Raw genomic sequence first — 21000 nt, 5'->3', positions numbered from 1 at the left:
TTTTTCCATGAAGTAAGTTAAAAAGTGTCCGTCTAAGGGAAAAAGAATTATATCAATCAACATTATTTAAATTGAATGTCGCTATCTTGATAAAAATTTATCATAATTAATGGAATAAACAAATGTAACCGCCGAATGCTGACCCTGTAACATTATTGAATTCATGCTCGTCTTTTCTTCTAATTAAAAAAATATTACCCTACATGTGAAATTTTCTTTCCAAACAAGCATGTGCTCGTGTCCTAGTTAGCACAAATTTGTTCTTTGTTAAAGAGTATGATGATCAGATTGTTTATGATGCGATGATTGGATGATCAGATTAATTAAAGGCCAAAAATGATTACATAATGGCACGTTTTGAAAAATGATTGCTCTAGGGTCTGCCCCACTCAGGAGTACTTGCTACGATTCCTATATTGTGTATAACAAAAGCCTTTTTTTTCTTTTTTTCTATTTTTTTTTCCTGCAACTTTACGAATATTTATAACCTGTGTATGATTAATCTTTTATTTGACCAATCATTCAGAGAAAAATTAGGTCTTGACAATTTTTTTTTAAGAGTATGTATGGAGCATGGTTATATGATTCATATACGCAAGCATTTTCCATAATCACTTTCCCATTGTTATATTACAAGTAAGGCACGAGCACGATGGCATGTTACATATAGTCCAAGAAATAAAAATAACAACCATTGACTCGTTAATTTAATCAGTTTTTCAAGTCTATCTAACAAGCGTCTGTCTCCTTCGGACCGAAACGTTGAGCCCACCAGCCATGTGAGCCGTCAGGAGTGGCACAAACACCGGTTCATCCAAACCAACCGGTCTGATCTCGAACTGTCTAAGTATCGATCCCACCACGTACTTCATCTGAAGGAAGGCCACCTCCTTCCCAAGACATACCCTCGGACCGGCCTGAAAAATCGGGAATCTGTAGGGACAAACCCTCCTCAATTCCCCTCTCTCCTTGTCCGGTTCAAGAAACCAGCGGTCCGGTTTGAACTCAAATCGGTCCTTTCCCCACAATGCTTCCATTCTCCCCATGCCGTAGGGGAAATAAGTGACTCTATCTCCAGCCCGGACGGGCGTGCCGTCCGGCAAGATATCATGGGTGAGGGCGTGCTTGGAGTCCCAGGCCACAGGCGGATATAGCCTCATGGACTCGCAGAGACAGGCTTTCAAGAGCTTCATCTCATTCAGAGAATCATAATCTAAACATTTTTCCTTGTCTGTAGTAGCCCACAGCTCCTTCACCAGCTCTTCTTCTATGTCCTGATGGCGGGAAAGCAGCCAGAAGAGCCACGTCATGGCCGCCGAAGTCGTGTCTCGTCCGGCCATGATGAAGCTGATGACGGTGTCCCTTATCACCTCATGCCCGTGTCCGGCCGATATCAATCGAGTCAGGAGATCTTCATTGCCGTTATCATCATCACTTCCTTTCTTCTCCATCATCTTCTTCTTTTTGCGAATTATGTCGTCAACGCATGCATGAACTTCTTCAATGGCCTTTCTCAGTCTCCGTTCGGATCCCACTCTCAGCGCTCTCTTGATCTTCCATACAGCAAACACCGGGGCCGCTGCCCTTCCGGCGCATATCTCCGACGCCGTGTCGAAAGCTCTCGCCAGAGGCAACGCCGGCAAAGAAGGATCCAAGGAAAACGGATCTATCCCCAGCGAAACCTTACAAACCATATTGAAAGCGAGTCGCCGCAACAGCTCCTGCAAGTCCACTGTCTTGTGGGCGTCCTCCGCCAACGACTCCAGCAGAGGCAACAACCGCTGCTCCACTTCCTCCTGCAGCGACCTCACCGCAAACTGGCGCCAGGACTTGGCACCGAACTCGTGGCTGGCGAGCTTGCGCTGGGTGCGCCAGAGCTCGCCATCGACGTTAAAAATGCCACAGCCCAAAAAGTCACCGAGAATTTGGGTGAAGGGCTTGCCCTTGGGGAAGTTGTTGAAATTAGTCTTGAGCATGTACTCCACGTTTTCGGGGTTGGCGGTGACGATGGTGCGGCGTGCACCAAAGCGGTGCACCACGATGGTGCGGGTGGGGGAGTGAGCAATAAGATCAGTGTACCAGTCTAACAGACGGCGGCGATTGCTGTAGAAGGAAAGCAAGCATCCGATGATGGGGTACGTGGGGGGGCCATTGCGAGAGTACCTCCCAGCTGCCTCACGGCATAAGAGGAGGAGGAGGAGATAGAACAGGAAGAGCGACATCATAGCAAGTGATTGTGCCACCGTAAACAAAAACATGGACATGGACATGGCCATGGATGCTGACTGACCTAGATTATGTCCTCCTCGATCGGTTTCACTACTCACACCCACCATCTTCTTTCTCCCCCTATTTATACAATCACATCGGCGTAGCCTTACCTATTCTGTATTTTTTAAACATGCTTATCAATTATCATACTTGGGTGCCTCTATTTAAAATCAACCTAAAAAGCACCTCATAATGAAATTCTTAGATTTAACCAAAAAATTACGCTACAAGTCTCAAATCTAACACATTTTCAAAAATATAATTGTACTTTTAGGTTTGAATACCAGTCAACAACATGCACTTTTAGGTTGCAATTGGTTGATTCATGTTCAAATATGTGATTGAGAAACAAACCACTAGCACGTCATGAATCAGATTCTTTAAGAAAAATTTATTACCATTCTACCATGTGTTTACCTTAGAAACTATATAAAAATTAATGTAAATTATCTTTTAAAAAAAAATAGGTTATATTTGGTTTCTGAAAATTTGGAAAAAAAAATAGAATATATTATTAAAAGACATCAAGAGCTTTCAAATTATACATACCTAAAAACTGGTAATCTCATATTTGAAAATAAAAACACTTCCCGACCAACCAATCACTCTCTCTAGGATCTCAAATTAAATATTGATAATTGGTAACTCCATTCCAATTAGTTAGCTTTAAATATTATTAAAGGGAGAAATAAACTATGTCGGCAAAACATGGCAATGAATATTTAGGCCTCAATAACATTTTTTTATTGGCCACTTGCAATTAAGCCAACGTGGGGAGGATGTCCGAGAAAGAGGCTTGGCACCGCCGCATTTAAAGCCGCACACAGTTTTGTATGGAGAAGAAGAAGATTTGTGCAAGTGTGATTAAATGTACAGGGGAAAAGAAAAGCCTTTATAATCTTCAATGCCCACACGAACAATCAATCCCAAAAATAACACCCATTATGGTAGGAATGGGTATTCCCAAAACCTTTTTTTTAATGTAATAAAAATATGTATTTAATATATATAAGTTATTTTAAAATATACTTATTCTTAAATATTTCGTTCATTTTTCCATTTTATTTTAGAAATATTTTATTAAAAAGATGATATCAACTAATATTGAAAATTATTATTATTATTATTATTATATATTAAAAATTACGTATATAACCTTATGCGGAGGATTTTACCTTCATAACTTTTTGTTCAAAAAATTTTTGATGTGAAATAAGAATTAAAAAATTATATAATTTTTTTTTGAAAAAAATGTTATATTTCATTTTAAAAAAACTGGAAAGCCAACTTTCAAGATTTATATTTTCAAATGAATAACCCTTGTACGTTGAGATATTCTCCCTCTATCTTCCACATCTCTTTTGAATAAACAATATATTTTATTATATTAAAAAACATGGTTTTAAAAATCGGATGGAATCAATTGGTTCGACTAATCTAACCACCAATCGATCACGGTTTCAATTCGATCCGGCAAATTGAGATGGTCAAGGGTTGAATTGGAATCAGACTAATTGAATCGATAGTCAAATCAGTTGAACTGATGGTCGAACCGACTGAACTAATGGTCGGACCGGTTGAATCAGCCATTGGATTGATCGATTCAACTTTTTCTTTTCTTTTCTTTTTAAGCCAAACAAACTTTTTTTTTAAGACAAAAAGACATTTTGATGCATTTTGCACTAAAACGAAAATGTTTTCTAAGGGAATTGGATTACTCTATGAGAAGCCCATCTTACCCATTTGTCATCAAGCCTAATAAAATTTTAATCGCACAAGTTAATGATTCTTGCATGCATTTTATACCCCATAATCCCTATATATATATATATATATATATATATATATATATATATATATATATATATATATTTGATGTGGGATTAGTTAATGAGAAGAAAAAAAAAATTGCAAACTTGGGACCTTCAGGTGTAAAAATCAATGTTCTATAATTGAACTGGTAATTAAATCGAGTAAGTTATTGGTTCACAGCTCACTAGTCTGACCGCGATCGAACGGGTGACGTCATAAATAATAATTTATATATTTTAAAATTTTTAAATAATTATAAGAAATTAAAATTATATATAATTAAAAATTTTAATTCTATTTCATTTTTATATTTCACATATCAAATTAAATGATGGAGAGAAATATAAATATATTAATATTTTAAATTTTATTAAATAAAACATTTATAATATTTAAATATAAAGATATATTTAAAATGAAAAAATTATAATATTTAATTTTATTTGCATGTCTTTTGTATTTTATTATTTTGAAATTATTATATTAATTAATTTATATTATTATTTTTAATTACATTATATAATTATTATAAAAATAAATATGAAAGTGTTTTATACTTTTATACAATAAATTTAAAAAAAAAATTAATTTTTTTATATATTTTTATTTACAAATATAATACAATGAAAAGTTTTAATGCTTAATAATTAAGCTTCAATTTTTGTACCTGAAAGGTCCAAGTTTATAAAAAAAAATTCTTCTCACTAACTAATCCCACATAAAAAAATGGATAACATATATATATATATATATAGGGATTATGAGGTATAAAATGCATGCAAGAACCATTAACTTGTACAACTAAAAGTTTATTAAGCTTGATGAGAAATGAGTTGAATGGGCTCCTCATAGAGTGATCCAATTCCCTTAGGAAATATCGTCGTTTTAGTGCAAAATGTATCAAAATGTTTTTTCTTTTTGCTTATGAAAAAAAAAAAAAAGTTGACTCGACTGGTCCGACCATTGATTCAACCGGTCCGATTTCGAACCAACCCTTGGCAGAATCAATTAGTTGGACCGAACGGGCACCGTGATTGGTCGATGGTCAGGTTTTTAAAACCATGGTAAAAATTGAAACTTAACTATTAAATTATAAAACTTCTTCATTGTATTAAATTTGCAAATAAAAATGTATAACAAAATTAATTTTTTTTTTCAAATTTTTATTGTATAAAAGTATAAAACAGTTTCACATTTTTTTTATAATAATTATATAATGTAATTAAAAATAATAATATAAATTAATTAATATAATAATTTCAAAATAATAAAATACAAAAGACATGCAAATAAAATTAAATATTTTAATTTTTTTTCATTTTAAATATATCTTTATATTTAAATATTATAAATTTTTTATTTAATAAAATTTAAAATATTAATATATTTATATTTCTCTTCATCATTTAATTTGATATGTGAAATACAAAAATGAAATATTATTAAAAAATTTAATTATATATAATTTTAAATTCTTATAATTATTTAAAATTTTATATAATATATAAATTATTATGTATGACGTCACTGATTTGACCGTGGTCCAATCAGTGAACTGTGAATCGGTAACTTTTCCGATTTAATTACCGTCTGATTCTAAAAACATTATTAAAAAACATTCAAAATTAACTTAGTAATTAAATGCTACATGATTAATCATATTCAAAAAATGAATTTCCCCTACTTGATCTCCAACTCCCAAAAAAGGCATCTCAAATAAACTTATTATATTGAGTCGGTGTTTTGTTAAATCAACTTAATGACTTAAAGTAACTTAATAATTTAATTTAAGTTATTAAATAAATTAAGTATATATATTAAAATAATTTGATGGTATGACTTAAAATAAAAAATAATTTTAATTAATAAGTAAAAATAATTAACTTATTTTTAAGTGTACATCTTCGTTTTATCTTTTAAACCCTCATTTGCCCTAATTATCTACACGATTTTTTTTAGGGAGAATTATCTTTTGGGGTAGATGGGCCCCCAAATTAACAAAAGATCCATATAACTCTTCAAATTGAGTTGAAGGATATAAAATAGTAATGGACAAATATACCCTTTAAGAACACATATAAAATATTTTATAAAATTAAGTTAAATATTTTTTTTCAAAAATACTAAATTAAATAAAAGTAGTTTTCAAAAATATTAAATTAAATAATTTTTTTCAAAAATATTAAATTAATTTTTTTTTCAAAAATATTAAATTAAATTAAAGTATTTAAAAAATATATTAAATTAAATATTTTTTTAAATATTAAATTAAATAAATTTATTTTTAAAAAATATTAAATTAAATAAATTTATTTTAAAAAATATTAAATTACATAAAAGTATTTTTTAAAAATATTAAATTAAATCAAAAATATTAAATTAAATAAAAGTATTTTTCAAAAATATTAATTTTTTTTCTCAAAATCAACAAAGGGCATTTTTGGAAATACTGAAGGATGATATCCTTCAACTCAATTTCCATACTTTCATTGGGTCTTGGACTCAATTTGAAGAGTTATATGGACCTTTTGTTAATTTGGGGGCCCATCTACCCCCAAAACATAATTCTCCCTTTTTTTTACTACTCCATGACACATCTATTGTTAATCAACCTCATTTACCCTGGTTATAATTTATGAGACAAATATGTTAATTTAATAATTTAAAATAAAATTTAAGTTAATTTTATTAAATAATTTTAATAAGTAATAAGTTTTAAGTCAACAATTTAAATATAATTGAACTTAACATCACTTTAAATCATTCAGTAATAAATATTAAGTTTTACTAAACACTCTTTTAAAGTCTTAAAAAAATTGTCACTAGATAAATCTTAATTAGTTAAATAAAGTGAATGTAATTTAATATTAACAATGGTTCCATTACCACCCATCACCCATAAAAAATGCAAAGCAACAATTTTTTTTTTTTTTTGACATATTTATTGAGAAGTCCACATAAAAGCAAAATTTAATATATAACAATAATAGGTTGTTTTTAAGCTTAGGTAAGGATGAATGAAAAACATTTAGAAATAATAATAATAATAATAAAAATTATCCTAAATACATGCATGAGTTTCATCTTACGTAGTGTGTTAGGCAACTGGAGTTTTTAAGGATCCATTTCTAGTTACTTTTGAATCTCTTATAAGCGTATTTGAGCCTTCCTTTGTATTTGACAATAAAACGTAAAAACTTCATTCGATTTAAATGTGTTAATATACTTAACCTCATTCTCTAATCTTTTAAATGTAATTAGGAGAACTTTTGAGTTAACAAAGTTTATTTATCTAAGAAAATTTGAAAAATTATGGTTTTAAGTATAGGAAAATCAATAGAGTTGTTTTAGAATAATTTTTATCCATAATTTTTTAGTATTAATTAGGTTATGTCAGCATTTTCAAAAACAAAAAATTGTAATAACTTCTATATAAAATATAAAAACTATTTGAAAGTTATATTGAAAATGCAATGGTTTTTCTTAAAAAATGATTAGAAATGTGAGGTGTTAAAAAAAAATTACTACTTCAAATTTAAAAATTTTTAAAGTATTTTTTAAGTACATAAGGTAATTTTATACTTTTTGTGCAAGATTTTCTACTTTTTAGATAGAAATTGCTATTTTTTAAAAAAAAAGAAGAAGAAATTTATCTAATATTTGAGTTTCAAATTATTTTATAAATAATTAGAATTATTAATAAATCCAACATATTAAATTCCCAATAATTTTTTTTGTTAAAATATAGTTATGTGTAAAAATGAATAAATAAAATTAGGGACAATTGTGTTTTGGATCTAGTTGGGCCCAAAAATTAAGCTTTGGTCCATATAAGTTCATTATTTAAGCCCAAGACCTAGAGGAAGTGTGAAAATTGAGAAGAAGGATATGAATTTTTTATCTTTTCAAAAATGACATTTATTGACTACAAAAAAAAAAGTAGAAAAATATTAATTTAAATTTTATTCATTTTGAAAACCTAAATAAAATTTAATATAATTTAGTGATTTGGAAAAAAATACACCATTTTCCATAAAAATAAAAATAAATTATTATTATTTAAAAATCAAACATCTTGGAAAATATATTTTCTTAAAATTGTGTATATAAAAAATAACTGAAAATATGTCATTTTTTTTAAATGATATATTTTAATAATTTTTTTTTTAAAATTAGTTTTCTAAAAATAATAAATTTTCAAAATAATTATTAAAAAAAAATTAAGATAAAAAAGTTTCTCAAACATTATGGAAGAAAATAGTTTTAAAAGGTATATTGGTTTCTTCATATTTTATATTTTTTTTCCATCAATTATACAATTTTTATGAGCCAAATCTTAATTTTTGGACCCAACTAAGTCTAAAAGTATTCGGGATGAATTTGGTATGTGACTTTTTAATATCAATTTAAATAATTTTAAGTTTCATGACTTTATAATATTAATTGCACTGATTTTGTGTTTAAAATTATTTTTTTAAAATTAATAAATTTTATATATTAAGTGTTGATTATTTTGAAATTTATTTGTATAATGAAAAAATTTATAGAAGTCAAAGAAAAAAAATGTGTGTAATTAAAAATAAAAATCCTATTTGAATATTTTCTGTAGTAGTTGATGGAAAGAATGAAAAAAAGAAAGAAATTGTATTTTATTTTTTTGTTTTTTATAATTTTTTAAAAAATTACTTTTTATTCTTTCATGTTTTCTTTTTCTTTTCTTTTTTTATAAATAAATTAAATAACTTTGAATGTCATCGGCTTCAATTTGTTTTAAAAACTTTTTTAGAGAAGAACAATTTAAAAATGGACTTTTATTTTTAAAAACAAAAAAAAAAATCATTTTTAAATCCCATCTAATATTCATATTCATAAGTCTTAGTATGTTGGTGTACTTGCTTATCTTAATAACAATAAAATATGTTCGAAATACCTAATTTGTCTCACACGTGAGAAGTTGCAATCCTATCTTCAAATCATATTCAGTTCATAACGATCTGATATATATCATTCATCTTGATAGCTGATGCTGACACACACAAACACACACAATTTATAATGGAAGCTACTGAAGCAGTAGAGAAAGGGGGGCCCAATTCAATTCAAGAGCGACAGGGGACGCAGAGAGCAAAAAGGTGTACTTCAGCGGTCTCTCTCTTCCTAACAGCGCATGGTTTCTTCCTTCCTTTGGGAAATCGATGTGACAGAAATGGTATCATTTAAGGGCAGTGAGTCAGTGATTCGACATCCCCAACCTCCCCACCTATAACAAGTGGACCAGTCACTAGCAGGCAGCCTATGCTTTAAGCCTCTTCATCGATTCAGCAACCTATCCACCGGCTGGGCTTTATATGCAACGACTCAAAAGGCTTTCATAAAGCTGATCATCATCCTCCCCAAAAAGAAAAAAAAAAATCGATCGTAGGGCCTTTGCAATAAATTGAACCCGGCTTCTCCCATCACAAAAAGCAAGTTGAATTCAGTCACTCCACAGGTGGCATGATGGTGGAATGGAGAATCCATGCTCTCATCCACACAGTAGTGATCTCTTTGTTTTTCCTGTAGCCGACCAAACATATGGGGGGATACTATATCAACGTGGAGGAATTCTTAGGATATATTATGAACTGTAAACATTTATGGTATCTCTGGATTCTATAATTGGTGAAATGTCTTATACAAGTATGGCTGTGTGGCCTAGGATTAGGGTGGGGGTGGGGGTGGGGGTGGCAATCCATTGGACGGGTCTGGGGGCTGTGTTTGTACCCACCATTCACCGCGGGTGTGACACAAGTGGGGACGATAAAAAATACAGAAAAGCAAATGGCTATGCGGATGGTCATGTGTGGAATGATTGGAATCCGGTGAATTTAATATAATTACTCCATGACTGAAGTGATCAAGGAATGGCGTTTTCAATTCACCTGGGTCATGTCAATTTTATATGCTGAGAATGACTTCCATGAATGGGCAACGCAGCGAAAGAAAGCTACGCTTGAACTTTCAAAGCAGATGACGAGAGAGGTAATAATAATTTACAGATATGTAAGGCTAGAATACAATGAAATGAATATGTATTTTATTGTTCAGGGATTAGGATTGTGACATGCATTTTGATGATGTAGAAAAATTTAATCCTTTAAGGAGTCTATCATTTGTCAGCAGTGGGTCCAAATGGACGTGCCCTTTCAGAGCAAGTGGCATGTGTCATAGCTCAGAGTCAGGCAGAGACAAGAATAGGAGCTTGAAAGTACAACCAACAAGGTTACATGGTGAAGGTCCACCTACAGAAGTCATTTCGAAAGATACTACTTTGGAAGAGAAAACGGGAGAAGATAAGACTTAAGAGGTGTTGAATGCCAAGAGAGATTAGTTATAGATTTACAATAATTGAGTGATTGATCTTTCGAAAATTCTTGAATTTTCACACTCAATCAAAGGCATGACAGCAAAAACCAATTTACATGGGCCATGGTGAATTCTAAGAGCCTAGTAAGGCCACAATAAACTTATAAAAGCATAATGATAAATACTAATTGTGTCAGATATTATGCCTGGGAAAGTGAAAGGAATGCATAAAAGTATCAATTGCTCTTAATGAAGAATTTAATTCCTCCTGAAGGATCCTCTACTAGAATTTAGAGCTACCATAAGTTGGAGAATGTGAAAGTACCCTGCCGTTATTTGGAGCTGCTGAATCATTAACTCGCTTTATGCAGTCAGAGTCAGAGGCATCTACTTTGCTGCGTAGTGCTTTTTTAATGACGTTCCCCTATGGACTTGTTAAAGCCTGATGCCTTCAACAAAATTAAGACGAAATTTAGATTTGTCAAATATGATAAGAGCCAAATCTCATATGGCCTGTGTATGAATGAATGCCAATCTTATCCCAAATACGATTACCGAGATCAAGTGAGTTGAATATGGCTGATAATGTAGAAATTTCAGTCAAAACAGGTAATTGATGAAACAGTTAAATCCACCAGAAATCCATGGGTTCATATCCATATACAGGTAGGCGGATAAATATGGATGGCTGAATGGACCTGCTCACCGGCTAAGTATAATGCATAGAACTTCTATGTGCTAGGATGGGCTCATTGGGCCCAGCTGTAAGATTAATCGGCTATGGGCTTAACATAACCTGTGCCTGAAAACGATACCACATATAACTGGTATGAGTCACACAAATCTCAATTACAATTGAAGATGCTCCATTGATCCAGCATCATTATTTTTGTAAGCAACACACAGAAGAGAAAAGCCAGTCATGGATCACAGCACAGCAAGAAGCTCATTCGATTATTCGGTTCTATTGAGTTCTGTCTACATAGCGGAATGACCAACTCGAACTTGAACCTTGTGCCACGATGTGTTCAGTACCCCTCTCAAGTTCCAAATTTCTTCCACACTTTCAGGTTGGACATTTGCTGCTGTATCTACCTGCCCATCAATGGAATGAGAAACATGATGAGTACAAAACTACACTCAAACCGTAGCATGGATTGCAACTCATATAGGATGCAAATTTCTCATGGGTCACTCTGCATGGGCTGGGACCAGAAGTTATCAAAACGTTAGTAGAAAGGTTCAAGTTGAACTCTGCAGTCTACCTATCCAAAAAAAAAAAAAAAAAGGTTGGACTCTGCAGTCCCCTCATAACTAAGCATAGGACAACAGACCCATGTATGTTATAAAAATTTGTGTACATATTTTCGTTCTTTGTTTATATGTAAACACACATGCATAAAAGCATGTGCTAAGCTGCCAAGTTTGGATACAGATCGTGATTTGCAAGACAATCAGTTGTCAGCATTCTAAATTGGTTCTACCTGGGAAAGGATCATGATTTATCGGTCAGTAAAGGGCAATAATAACCAAGAAAATAGGAAAATTAAACAAGTGTGTCAGGGCTGAAAGTTGTATAGAGAACCAGCAGCATAAGCAATCCATTTGTGTTGGGGAAAGACTTTTTGCAACCATGCTTGACCAACACCCACCCAAACCAACAATTATAATTTCATACAAAAATGTTGATTGTCACTACTCCACCTGATCTAACTGCTCTCAGAACATCTGGAAATGATATTATAGCTGACTATTATTATCTGGTCCCAATCTTAATCTTTAAGACACATTCTCTAAAATGGGTTCACCTCAGATGGTATATGTCCTGGGCATATAATATAGTTTTGGGATAAAATCTCAGTCAGTGTAAGGGTGTAGACATTGAATATGACATTGAATATGACAGGCAATGATGTCATCACAAGAAACAAGACATACCGCTTTAGCAACTATTTCAGTACTGTGAGGGGCATCAACTTTGGCCTCAAAAAGCACCCATGCCCATTTGTCATTGTTTTCATCATCAGAAACATATGGAATGCCAGGCTTCTGGTATCTGGAAGCTTCTACCCAGGTTTTGCCACCATCAACAGAAATATCTACCCTCTCAACTCCACGGCCACCTCCTGCTGCAGCATATCCACTAACAGTTATCTGCACACAGAAATAAAAATGAGCTAGTTGGTAGATTTTGCAAAGCAACCCAGGTCCATCCATCGAGGCGAAGACAGGCAGCAATACCTGCCCCTACAGTGACAAATTCAGGTTTTGGGAATAATTAGTTTCCAAGGGCAAGGGTCAAGGAACAAATTTGTGCACCTTGAACTCCTTCAGTGGTTGGGTGAACATCCACAGCAGCAGATAGAGATATATAATGGAAAATATCATCAATATTTCCAGAGAGATTCAAAATAAATTTGACAGGAAAACCACTCGAATCATGGTTAAAAAGCACCATAAGTTAATGCCATCATTTTATAATAAATCAGAAAAAAAAAAAAAAAAAAAAAAAAACAGAAACATTATTAGAAATTTATTTCGAATATTCATGTAAATATTTTAAGATTACTAAATCTCACAATTTTATAGGTACTTAAGCACAATGGAAATGTGAGATATGTTTGGGAGTCTCAAAGACTTGGAGAATAAATAACTACCTTTTGTGGATTCAAAAGGTAAAGCTGAATCTGTTAGAAACCCAATGTTTTGTGGAAATGTGCTTTATCATACAACCAATAATTGCAAAGAGAACTAACCTTTCCATGCTTTATCACATTGATGTCTTCCAGGGAGCATATTGCACACTGTCAGCAAATCCACAAGGATTGATCAGCTAATATTTGCCTTAAAACAATTCACTCTGAATCAGCATATCACACTCTCACAAACTAAATCCATATTTATCCTTATAGAACCATAATTGCAAACATTGTTCAAAAAAAAAAAAAGGGGGTAGAATCAAGTAAATGCCTGAATAGGAAAATCCATTATTGGCCTCCTGGTAGACCACTCAATATTATCCCAATTCACTGAAGGTGGAAACATTTTGTAGTCTTTTTGCATAAAAAACCCCTGCAAAGTAGCAATATAAACTCTATCATATAACAGAGTGAAGAAAGAAAATGAATAAAATATCAAAATGAAAATGGCATTCCAACCTGGCATGGCTCTGCAATAATATTGATGGAATCCAGCCATTTAACCGAACGAGCACCAATGACCCCTGGGACAATGACGCGCAACGGATACCCATGGTCACGGTTCAGAGGCTTTGCCATGATAAGAAGAAAGAAAAATGAAGTTAGAAGAATCGATTATGATATTATGTACACAAATTTTGAATTACCAGGGATTTAGTAAGGCAGGATAGAAAGATGTTTAAAACATATAATACAGAAAAAGAGATATGACTGAGCAAGATTATGTTAAAAAAAATGAGACTTTCATATGCAAAGACAGAACACCAGAGATACATCATTATTTGACCATGGAAGATTATATTCACAATCCTTGTAAAAGTAACTTACTGTGTTCATGGGACACAGGGAGGCCAATTACAGAAAAATAACAGAAGGGTCAAAATATTCACCTCATTACTAACATTAGCAAGATAAAGCTTTTTCTCCATTTATACTTTTTGGTAGCAAACACGGTTTACCATAATGAACATGCCGACATAAAAGGATGAGAATCTTCAAAAAGGATAAGCATATAAACCCTTCTCAGAAGGCAAGTTCACTAACCTCTCCATTCATCTCATAAGCAAGCAAAACATCAGCTTCAGGGTTTGAAGCCTGACTTAGAGGAATTGATGCCTTATAAGGTCCCCCATTCTCCTCCTACATTTTTTTGTGATTGATGAAAGCATTAAAAAAAGTAGCATACAAGATCACTCATAAGCTAGTAAAGGACAACCACAAAACAGCATACAAGATTCAGAATAAGATTTAAAAGACCAAAGCTACAACCTTACACATATCAACGCTCACAAATTCAACATGTTTTCCACCTGACTGTGTGGTACTTGTGAACTTAGGTATCCCAACAAGTTCAAGAACATCTGCCAATTTGGCACCACCCCAGACAGCTGACAGGAATTTAAAGAAATATGGGAAGTTAACAGTTAATAAAAAAATTAAAAAAAATTAAAAAAGAAAAACCTCAACCCCATCAGATTTCTGTCCAAGAATGAAACTGCCTACACAGATAGCTAATAAAAAATAACTATAAAAATTACTTCTTAAAAAGGGTGAAGGAATGACAACTTAAATATTTTTCCTTTAAAAAAGGGAGTAAAGAATTTTACTTCTGGATTTTCCAAGAAAATAATTCACCGAAGGGATCGCGTTTGTTCCAATAGATTTCATGACCAGCTCAGCTCCCTTCAAAGTTCAAAAGATTCTAAACTCTCCAGTATTTTGTTAGCAGGCCATCTTATTGTCTACTAGATTTGAAGCTAATCTACACTAATTGTACTAAAAGGAGCAAAAAGCTTGATCTTGGATGATGGAGATAATAAACCATTTCCAATAGCAGCAATATCCCAGCCGACTCCTTTCACGGTTCTGACTTTACTCATAGCTGTTCTTCTGTTACCTGCACACTGCACAACTCAAAACCAGGCCAATTAATGAGCTCATGAAATTCGATTAAGAATAGAACTGAAGGTACTATCTAAAGCTTGTGGGGGAGGGATTCCAACTAGAGGACTCAACCCCAACATTAAACCAAAAAGATAAGTATATGAAACATACTTGTAAAGTGGCAGTAACATCATACTTTGGAAGATCCCTGTTATCACACAACATTAAATCCTTGTTCAATTAAATATGTACAACATACTCTCATTAATTTCTTTAAAGGAGAATAAACAACAAATTTTGCTCGAAAGAAGGTTAAACTAGAGGTACAGCGGCTCAAAGTAGATACATATCATTCACCACTCCCTGGTGTAAAAATAAACAAATAAATAAATAAAATAAAAATAAAAAAGTGAAATAAAATAAAATAAAATCCATGTCTCACCAGATATCTTTCATGGACAGCATTTTGGGATTTTCAATCAAACCACGCACAGAAACAGAGTATCTATTTAGACAAACACGAGCAGAAATCAGTTCAAGTTCACTAAAATAGAGTACGTTGAATGGTTTAATCAATGTAGAACCTATTACCTTTCTATGTCATCAACAATAGGGATTGGTCCATGATTTCTCTTGTAGAACAAATCCACTGGCGTCACATAAGTGGTAATCAACATTGAACGCGGTGGTTCGGCGTTAAAAGGCGCCTGCACCAAGAATGGCAGAGTGAAATATTATTAATACACACACATATGATTAATTCTGTTTGCCTCGATGGAAACTTTTTTCCTATGAGAAGAGAACAAATAAATTGACTTCAGGAACAATTTTGAAGACAACACAGGAAGAAAGAAGGGAAATCCTGAAGCCAATAATAGGATTGGGCTTTAGAGTGTGTTTCAACTATTTTTCTTTAATTTCTCAGGAACCAAACGGAAATGATTACGAATAAAAAACCGACCTTGGCATTGATCCGGAGGCATGGATGACGAGCGGGTTCTCGTGAATAATCGGATGGCCCTCTGAGGCCCGGCATTCTTGAAGCTTCTTCTTTGAAGTCTTAGGGTTTGATTTCTCTGCAAAATCTAGCGAGGAGAGAGGTCTTCGGGGGTTCGCTGATATAAAACGAGAACTGACTCGCGTTGGAAAGTGATATGGTGGATTCCGTGGCATTTCGCTGGGGTCGGCTCCGACGATCTGAGCCGTCCCAGCCCCATGGGAAGCGTTGATTTCAATAAATGAGGTGGGCCCCAAGTTGATCAGGGGAGGTGAAAATCGGCAGCTTGCGGATTTTGTTGTTTTTTTTTTTTTCTGAGAAGAATCAGTGGGAGCTACCGCGAAATCAGGCCGTTCATCTTGATTTGGTTGTAGGTCCATATGTGGCGGTAGAGCTGAGGACATTGTGACATTTGGATTGGCGGAGGTGTGAGTGGCTGCCTTGAAATCATCCACTTTGTAACATCACTACTGCTTGTCCCTATGAGCATCCACTATGTCCAATAAATTTTTGAAAAATAAAATAATTCTTTGACGTTTTTTGTCTGATAATTCATTTTTTAAGAATAAAATTAAAATATTTTAAATTGTTTTTATTGAAAAATTAAATACATAAAATATTTTTTGTACTTAGAATAATTACACTGAAATGCCTTAAAAGAGTGTAACAAAAATTTTTATCAATCATAATTGGATTGGAATGTATGTTTCAAATATAACTAATTTTGTGAGACAAATATATATAATTTTTATATACTGAATAATATAATACAAAAATATTTATCCGCAAGGAGGTGTTTGGTATATGGGAATATATATTTTATTCTTTTTCTCTTTCATTCTCATGTTTAAATAAATTTTATGAAGATATGAATAAAATAAAAAATGATTTGACATAAATCAAAGAAAATTTATAAGTAAGATTTTAATTCATCGCAAGTAAGTGATATTTTAATTCATTTATCCCATAAAATTTTTATTAAATAGTCTAAAATTACTATTTTACTTTTGAATTTCACTCATCAATTATTTATACCTTTTCATCCCATAACAAAACTATTTTTTTTAGTCTTATTATTTAGTGAAAAAAGGAAACTTTCAAATTTTATTTTTTTAAATAAAAATAAAAAATATTTTAAACTGTGCAATGATATTATTGTTAATTTTTTTTTTTTATTATCATTCATATTATTACTAAACATTAAAATGAAAATAAATAATTATTCCAATCTTGAATTTCTATGCTTATCCAAACACTTGAAATAGAATCAATAAATTTATCAAAATATAGGAATAAAAACAAAATATTCATTTACCTTCCTGTTCCCATGTACCAAAAACCACTATAAAGTTTAAATATTTTAACTAAATATAAATATAATATTACATATCTTATTAGATAACCTAAGTGAGCTCATGTCCTGAATTTAATATCCAAGGGCATATGTGTCTTATCATATCTCATCTTATTAACCGACCGTAACCTTAGTGTACTAAAAAATTTTAATCACTTATTAACCTCACACCCCGTGTCCTAAAAATTATAATAGACAAAATAAGTATGACAAAGGCCAATTATCACTTTAAAAAAATTATCAGATCAAATTATGCTATGTATCACTTCAAATCCCAGGCAAAAGGAAATAAATTAAATAAAGAAATAAGATATTTTAGTAATTAAAACATATTATTCAAAAAAATAGAATTGGTGACTTTGACAAGTATTATGGTAATGTGGACCTCGTATTTTGCTCGATGTGTTCTCATTCGATGGCATGACTCGTTTTATTTATTTGGTGAAAAATATGATTTTTTTTTTAAAAACTTGGAGTTACGACTTATTTTTATTTTATTTTTAAAAGGAAAATAAAATAAGAAAAAAAAACTTTAAATGTGACTCCTTATTTGAAAAAACAAGTCTGTGAAAAATCGAGTCAGGTTTGAGGTCAAGTTACCTATTAGGAAGGTATAGTAAAAAATCGTAACACTTCTTTTACTCCCTAAAAACAAGTCTCAACTAAATAAGATGAGGCAAATACAACAATTGATAAGGAAATCAATAGATACCAATGAAGTGATCAAATAATAAAACGAATCATGCATGAGAATGAGCAAAGTGGGAGTGAGATCGTATCTTAACACCAAGTCATAATGCACTATCATGAAACGATATTAGTGTACAATAATAAATACAAAATATATTGCATATGTCATAAAATAGAGAAAGAAATCTTCATTAATAATTATGCACTTCACTTGAATTATTTTCAAAGAAAATATTACAGATGTTGGGCCCCCATTAAAGCCCAATTTATTTTTTGCATGAATTGGTTCAATGAGTTCCATTATTTGGAACCATGAAGTTTGTTTATACTTATTAAAAATCAAGAAAAACGGAAAAATTATTTTAAAATCAAAGAAAATTTTGTGAAAGTGCTTGCTTGAAAGAAAAAAAAAATAGGCAACAAGTTTATTAAAAATGAGATTTTTGGTGACCTTAAACCTTAAAGAAAGACAAAAAATTGAGGACTTAAAATTATTTAAAAACTGGAGTGGATTTAAAATTATTTTTTTAAAAATGGGAGTTTTGAAAATTATTTGAAAATTCAAATTTTGATCATTGAAGTTTTGAAAATTGAAGTTTTGAAAATTAAATTTGAAGATTGGAATTTTGAAAGATTATTTAAAAATGGAAGTTTTTGAAAATTAAATTTTAAATTTTGAATTTTGAAAAATTATTTGGAAATGGGAGTTTTGAAAATTAAATTTGAAGATTGGAATTTTGAAAAGAATATTTGAAAATGGAAGTTTTGAAAATTGGAATTTTGAAAAATTATTTGAAAATGGGAGTTTTGAAAATTAAATTTGAATATTGGAATTTTGAAAAAAAAATATTGAAAACGGAAGTTTTGAAAATTGGAATTTTAAAAAATTATTTGAGAACGGAATTTTTTTAAAATTAAATTTGGAAATTGGAAATTTGGAAAATTATTTGAGAATGATAGTTTTGAAAATTGGAATTCTGAAAAATTATTTGAGAATGAATTTTTTTTTTTAAATTAAATTTGGAAGTTGGAATTTTGGAAAATTATTTGAAAATGGAAGTTTTGAAATTAAATTTGAAAATTGGAATTTTGAAAAATTATTTGAAAATGGAAGTTTTGAAAATTAAATTTGAAAATTGGAATTTTGGAAAATTATTTGAAAATAGAAGGTTTGAAATTTGGAATTTTGGAAAATTATTTGAAAATAGAAGTTTTGAAAGCAAAATTGAAAAATTAAATAAATAAGAACACGTGACCTTTGGGAATGATTCATAGAGGGTGGGATTCTAAAATTGATTATAAAAAAAAACAACTAAAATGCCTGGAAAAATTGAAGGAAAGCCACATGTCTCTCAAAATAAAGCAGAACGTGAGTCATGCGTGCATGCAGAAGTTGGAAAAATATAAAAGGGGTTGGTGAGGTCATTTTTGGTTGGCTGAGAAGTGGGCCATTCTGATACTTAGGTAATTTGTTTTGGTGTTTCTCCTTTGTGAACAATTTTAATAGCAACATTCTGGTTCTTATACTTTCCTTCATACACTTTGGCATGAACACCTTCTCCAATTCTCGGTCCAACGAAAGGTCGACCAACCACTTGGCATTTAATTGAACTTCTCCGACTCATAGAACCCATTCTCAGATCCTCATTTCCTCCTCAAATCAATAGCTGAATTAACATCTACTCACTACCCAAGCCAAAACCCTTGTGTTCGTCACTCATTTGAAGCAAACCAACTACAAAGAAATTGTGAAACAGTGGAGTATAGGAAGACATGCACTGCTCAGTTTTACAGACCCATCTCATTCCTGAAGATTTTAAAAAGGAAAAAAAATTGAGACATGTTTTTGTTGAGGAAGCAAAGAATAAAACCCCACATGTTTCAGAAACACCCACCAAAAATCCTAGAAAAGAAAAATAAAACAAAGCAAAACCCAAGAAACAATGTCAGAAACAGAGCATTTAAAGCTTTCTTAGGAACGGAGGGAGCCAGGAAAACCGAGAAGGGAAGGTAGAGATATAGAGGAAAACTGAAAACCCGGATTGGAAAAGAGATTTGGAGAAGTGGGTCACATGCAACTTTTTTCTCTGTATCATGCCCATAATCTGAGAAACTCCCTAGGCGATGAACTGTTCAAGCTCGACTCCGAGAATTTAAATTTGAAAATAAATTTGGAGAGAATGGTGCATCACTTTCTAATGTAATAACATGTAGTTTCATTGCAAGTGAAATTTGGATCATGACAAAGATCATATCCCAAGAAGAACTTCCCCATTCAGTTTTGTTGATGCAAGGTCAACTGCAGTCAGATCCTCCTTACGTTGTGCCTCTTAGAGCTCCCGCCCAGTGATGGGAAACTAGGTGGGCTTCTTCCCTGCACAAAGGATGTCCGGACAGGTGGTCCGGGCACGCCCCTCCGAAGCTTTAGTTAGACAAAGATAGGTCATGCTCTTTCAAGGAAAGAATGAGTAGGTCAATTTTAACGAGCGTACCTTGTTTATGCTTTAGAAGGGTTTTTATAGTGCTTAGGAGGAAGCTATTGTAGTGCTAATTAAGCACTTTGACCTTCTTTGTAATGATGATTGTCCTGCAGATGGCAGGATAATCATTACAGCTTTAGGCAGCTAGTAGGTGCCGTCAGAAGATATGGCATGATGCCTGATTGTGTAGTTACCCGTCCCCTCAACTTGATGGAGGTGTGAGGTTGTGTGCGGTAATTAATTGACATTGACTTAGGGGTTGAGGGAGGTCCCATCAGTCATTCCCCTGCCAGATACTAATGATTACATAGGTCAATGGGCCTTAACGACTGACTGGGTGGTTCCATCTGTTCAGGGAGTCCAGTCGTGCTTGTTGTCTAGCCTCATGGTTCAGATGGAAAACTTCGGATACTGTGGCCGCTATCCGAGTAGTATTGATGGAAGGTGACACGTGGACTGACATGTGGA

The 21000-nt window shown here is 32.2% G+C and overlaps 2 protein-coding genes across 2 annotated transcripts; both read right to left on the bottom strand.

Annotated features, from left to right (window-relative positions):
* Positions 1 to 601: 601 nt before the first annotated feature.
* LOC100251407 (cytochrome P450 94B3) lies at positions 602 to 2485 on the bottom strand. Its single transcript, XM_002273775.5, has one exon. It carries the CDS (start codon positions 2334 to 2336, stop codon positions 726 to 728), a length of 1611 nt encoding a protein of 536 aa, XP_002273811.3. The 5' UTR covers positions 2337 to 2485; the 3' UTR covers positions 602 to 725.
* Positions 2486 to 11193: 8708 nt separating this feature from the next.
* On the bottom strand, positions 11194 to 16239 carry LOC100263528 (sulfite oxidase-like). The gene is made up of 12 exons (XM_002269237.5): positions 15973 to 16239; positions 15603 to 15718; positions 15454 to 15516; positions 15183 to 15219; positions 14950 to 15031; positions 14397 to 14515; positions 14172 to 14267; positions 13587 to 13697; positions 13399 to 13500; positions 13185 to 13232; positions 12367 to 12582; positions 11194 to 11523 (listed from the first exon to the last, which is right to left on the bottom strand). The coding sequence occupies exons 1-12, from the start codon at positions 16045 to 16047 to the stop codon at positions 11407 to 11409; spliced, it is 1182 nt and encodes a 393-aa protein (XP_002269273.1). The 5' UTR covers positions 16048 to 16239; the 3' UTR covers positions 11194 to 11406.
* Positions 16240 to 21000: the final 4761 nt, after the last annotated feature.

This window comes from Vitis vinifera, chromosome 14, assembly GCF_030704535.1.
Source record: "Vitis vinifera cultivar Pinot Noir 40024 chromosome 14, ASM3070453v1".
NCBI lineage: Eukaryota > Viridiplantae > Streptophyta > Magnoliopsida > Vitales > Vitaceae > Vitis > Vitis vinifera.
Note: the sequence above shows the minus strand (reverse complement) of the source record. Positions and strands in the feature narration are given on the sequence as shown.

Coding starts and splice junctions, on each gene's coding strand:
- LOC100263528 (XM_002269237.5), bottom strand. CDS start 16,047: ATGCCGGGCCTCAGAGGGCCATCCGATTATTCACGAGAACCCGCTCGT. Junction 13,698..14,171: donor CTTATGAGATGAATGGAGAG/GTTAGTGAACTT, acceptor ATCATGGCAAAG/CCTCTGAACCGTGACCATGG. Junction 13,501..13,586: donor TTATTGCAGAGCCATGCCAG/GTTGGAATGCCA, acceptor GCTACTTTGCAG/GGGTTTTTTATGCAAAAAGA.
- LOC100251407 (XM_002273775.5), bottom strand. CDS start 2,336: ATGGTGGGTGTGAGTAGTGAAACCGATCGAGGAGGACATAATCTAGGT.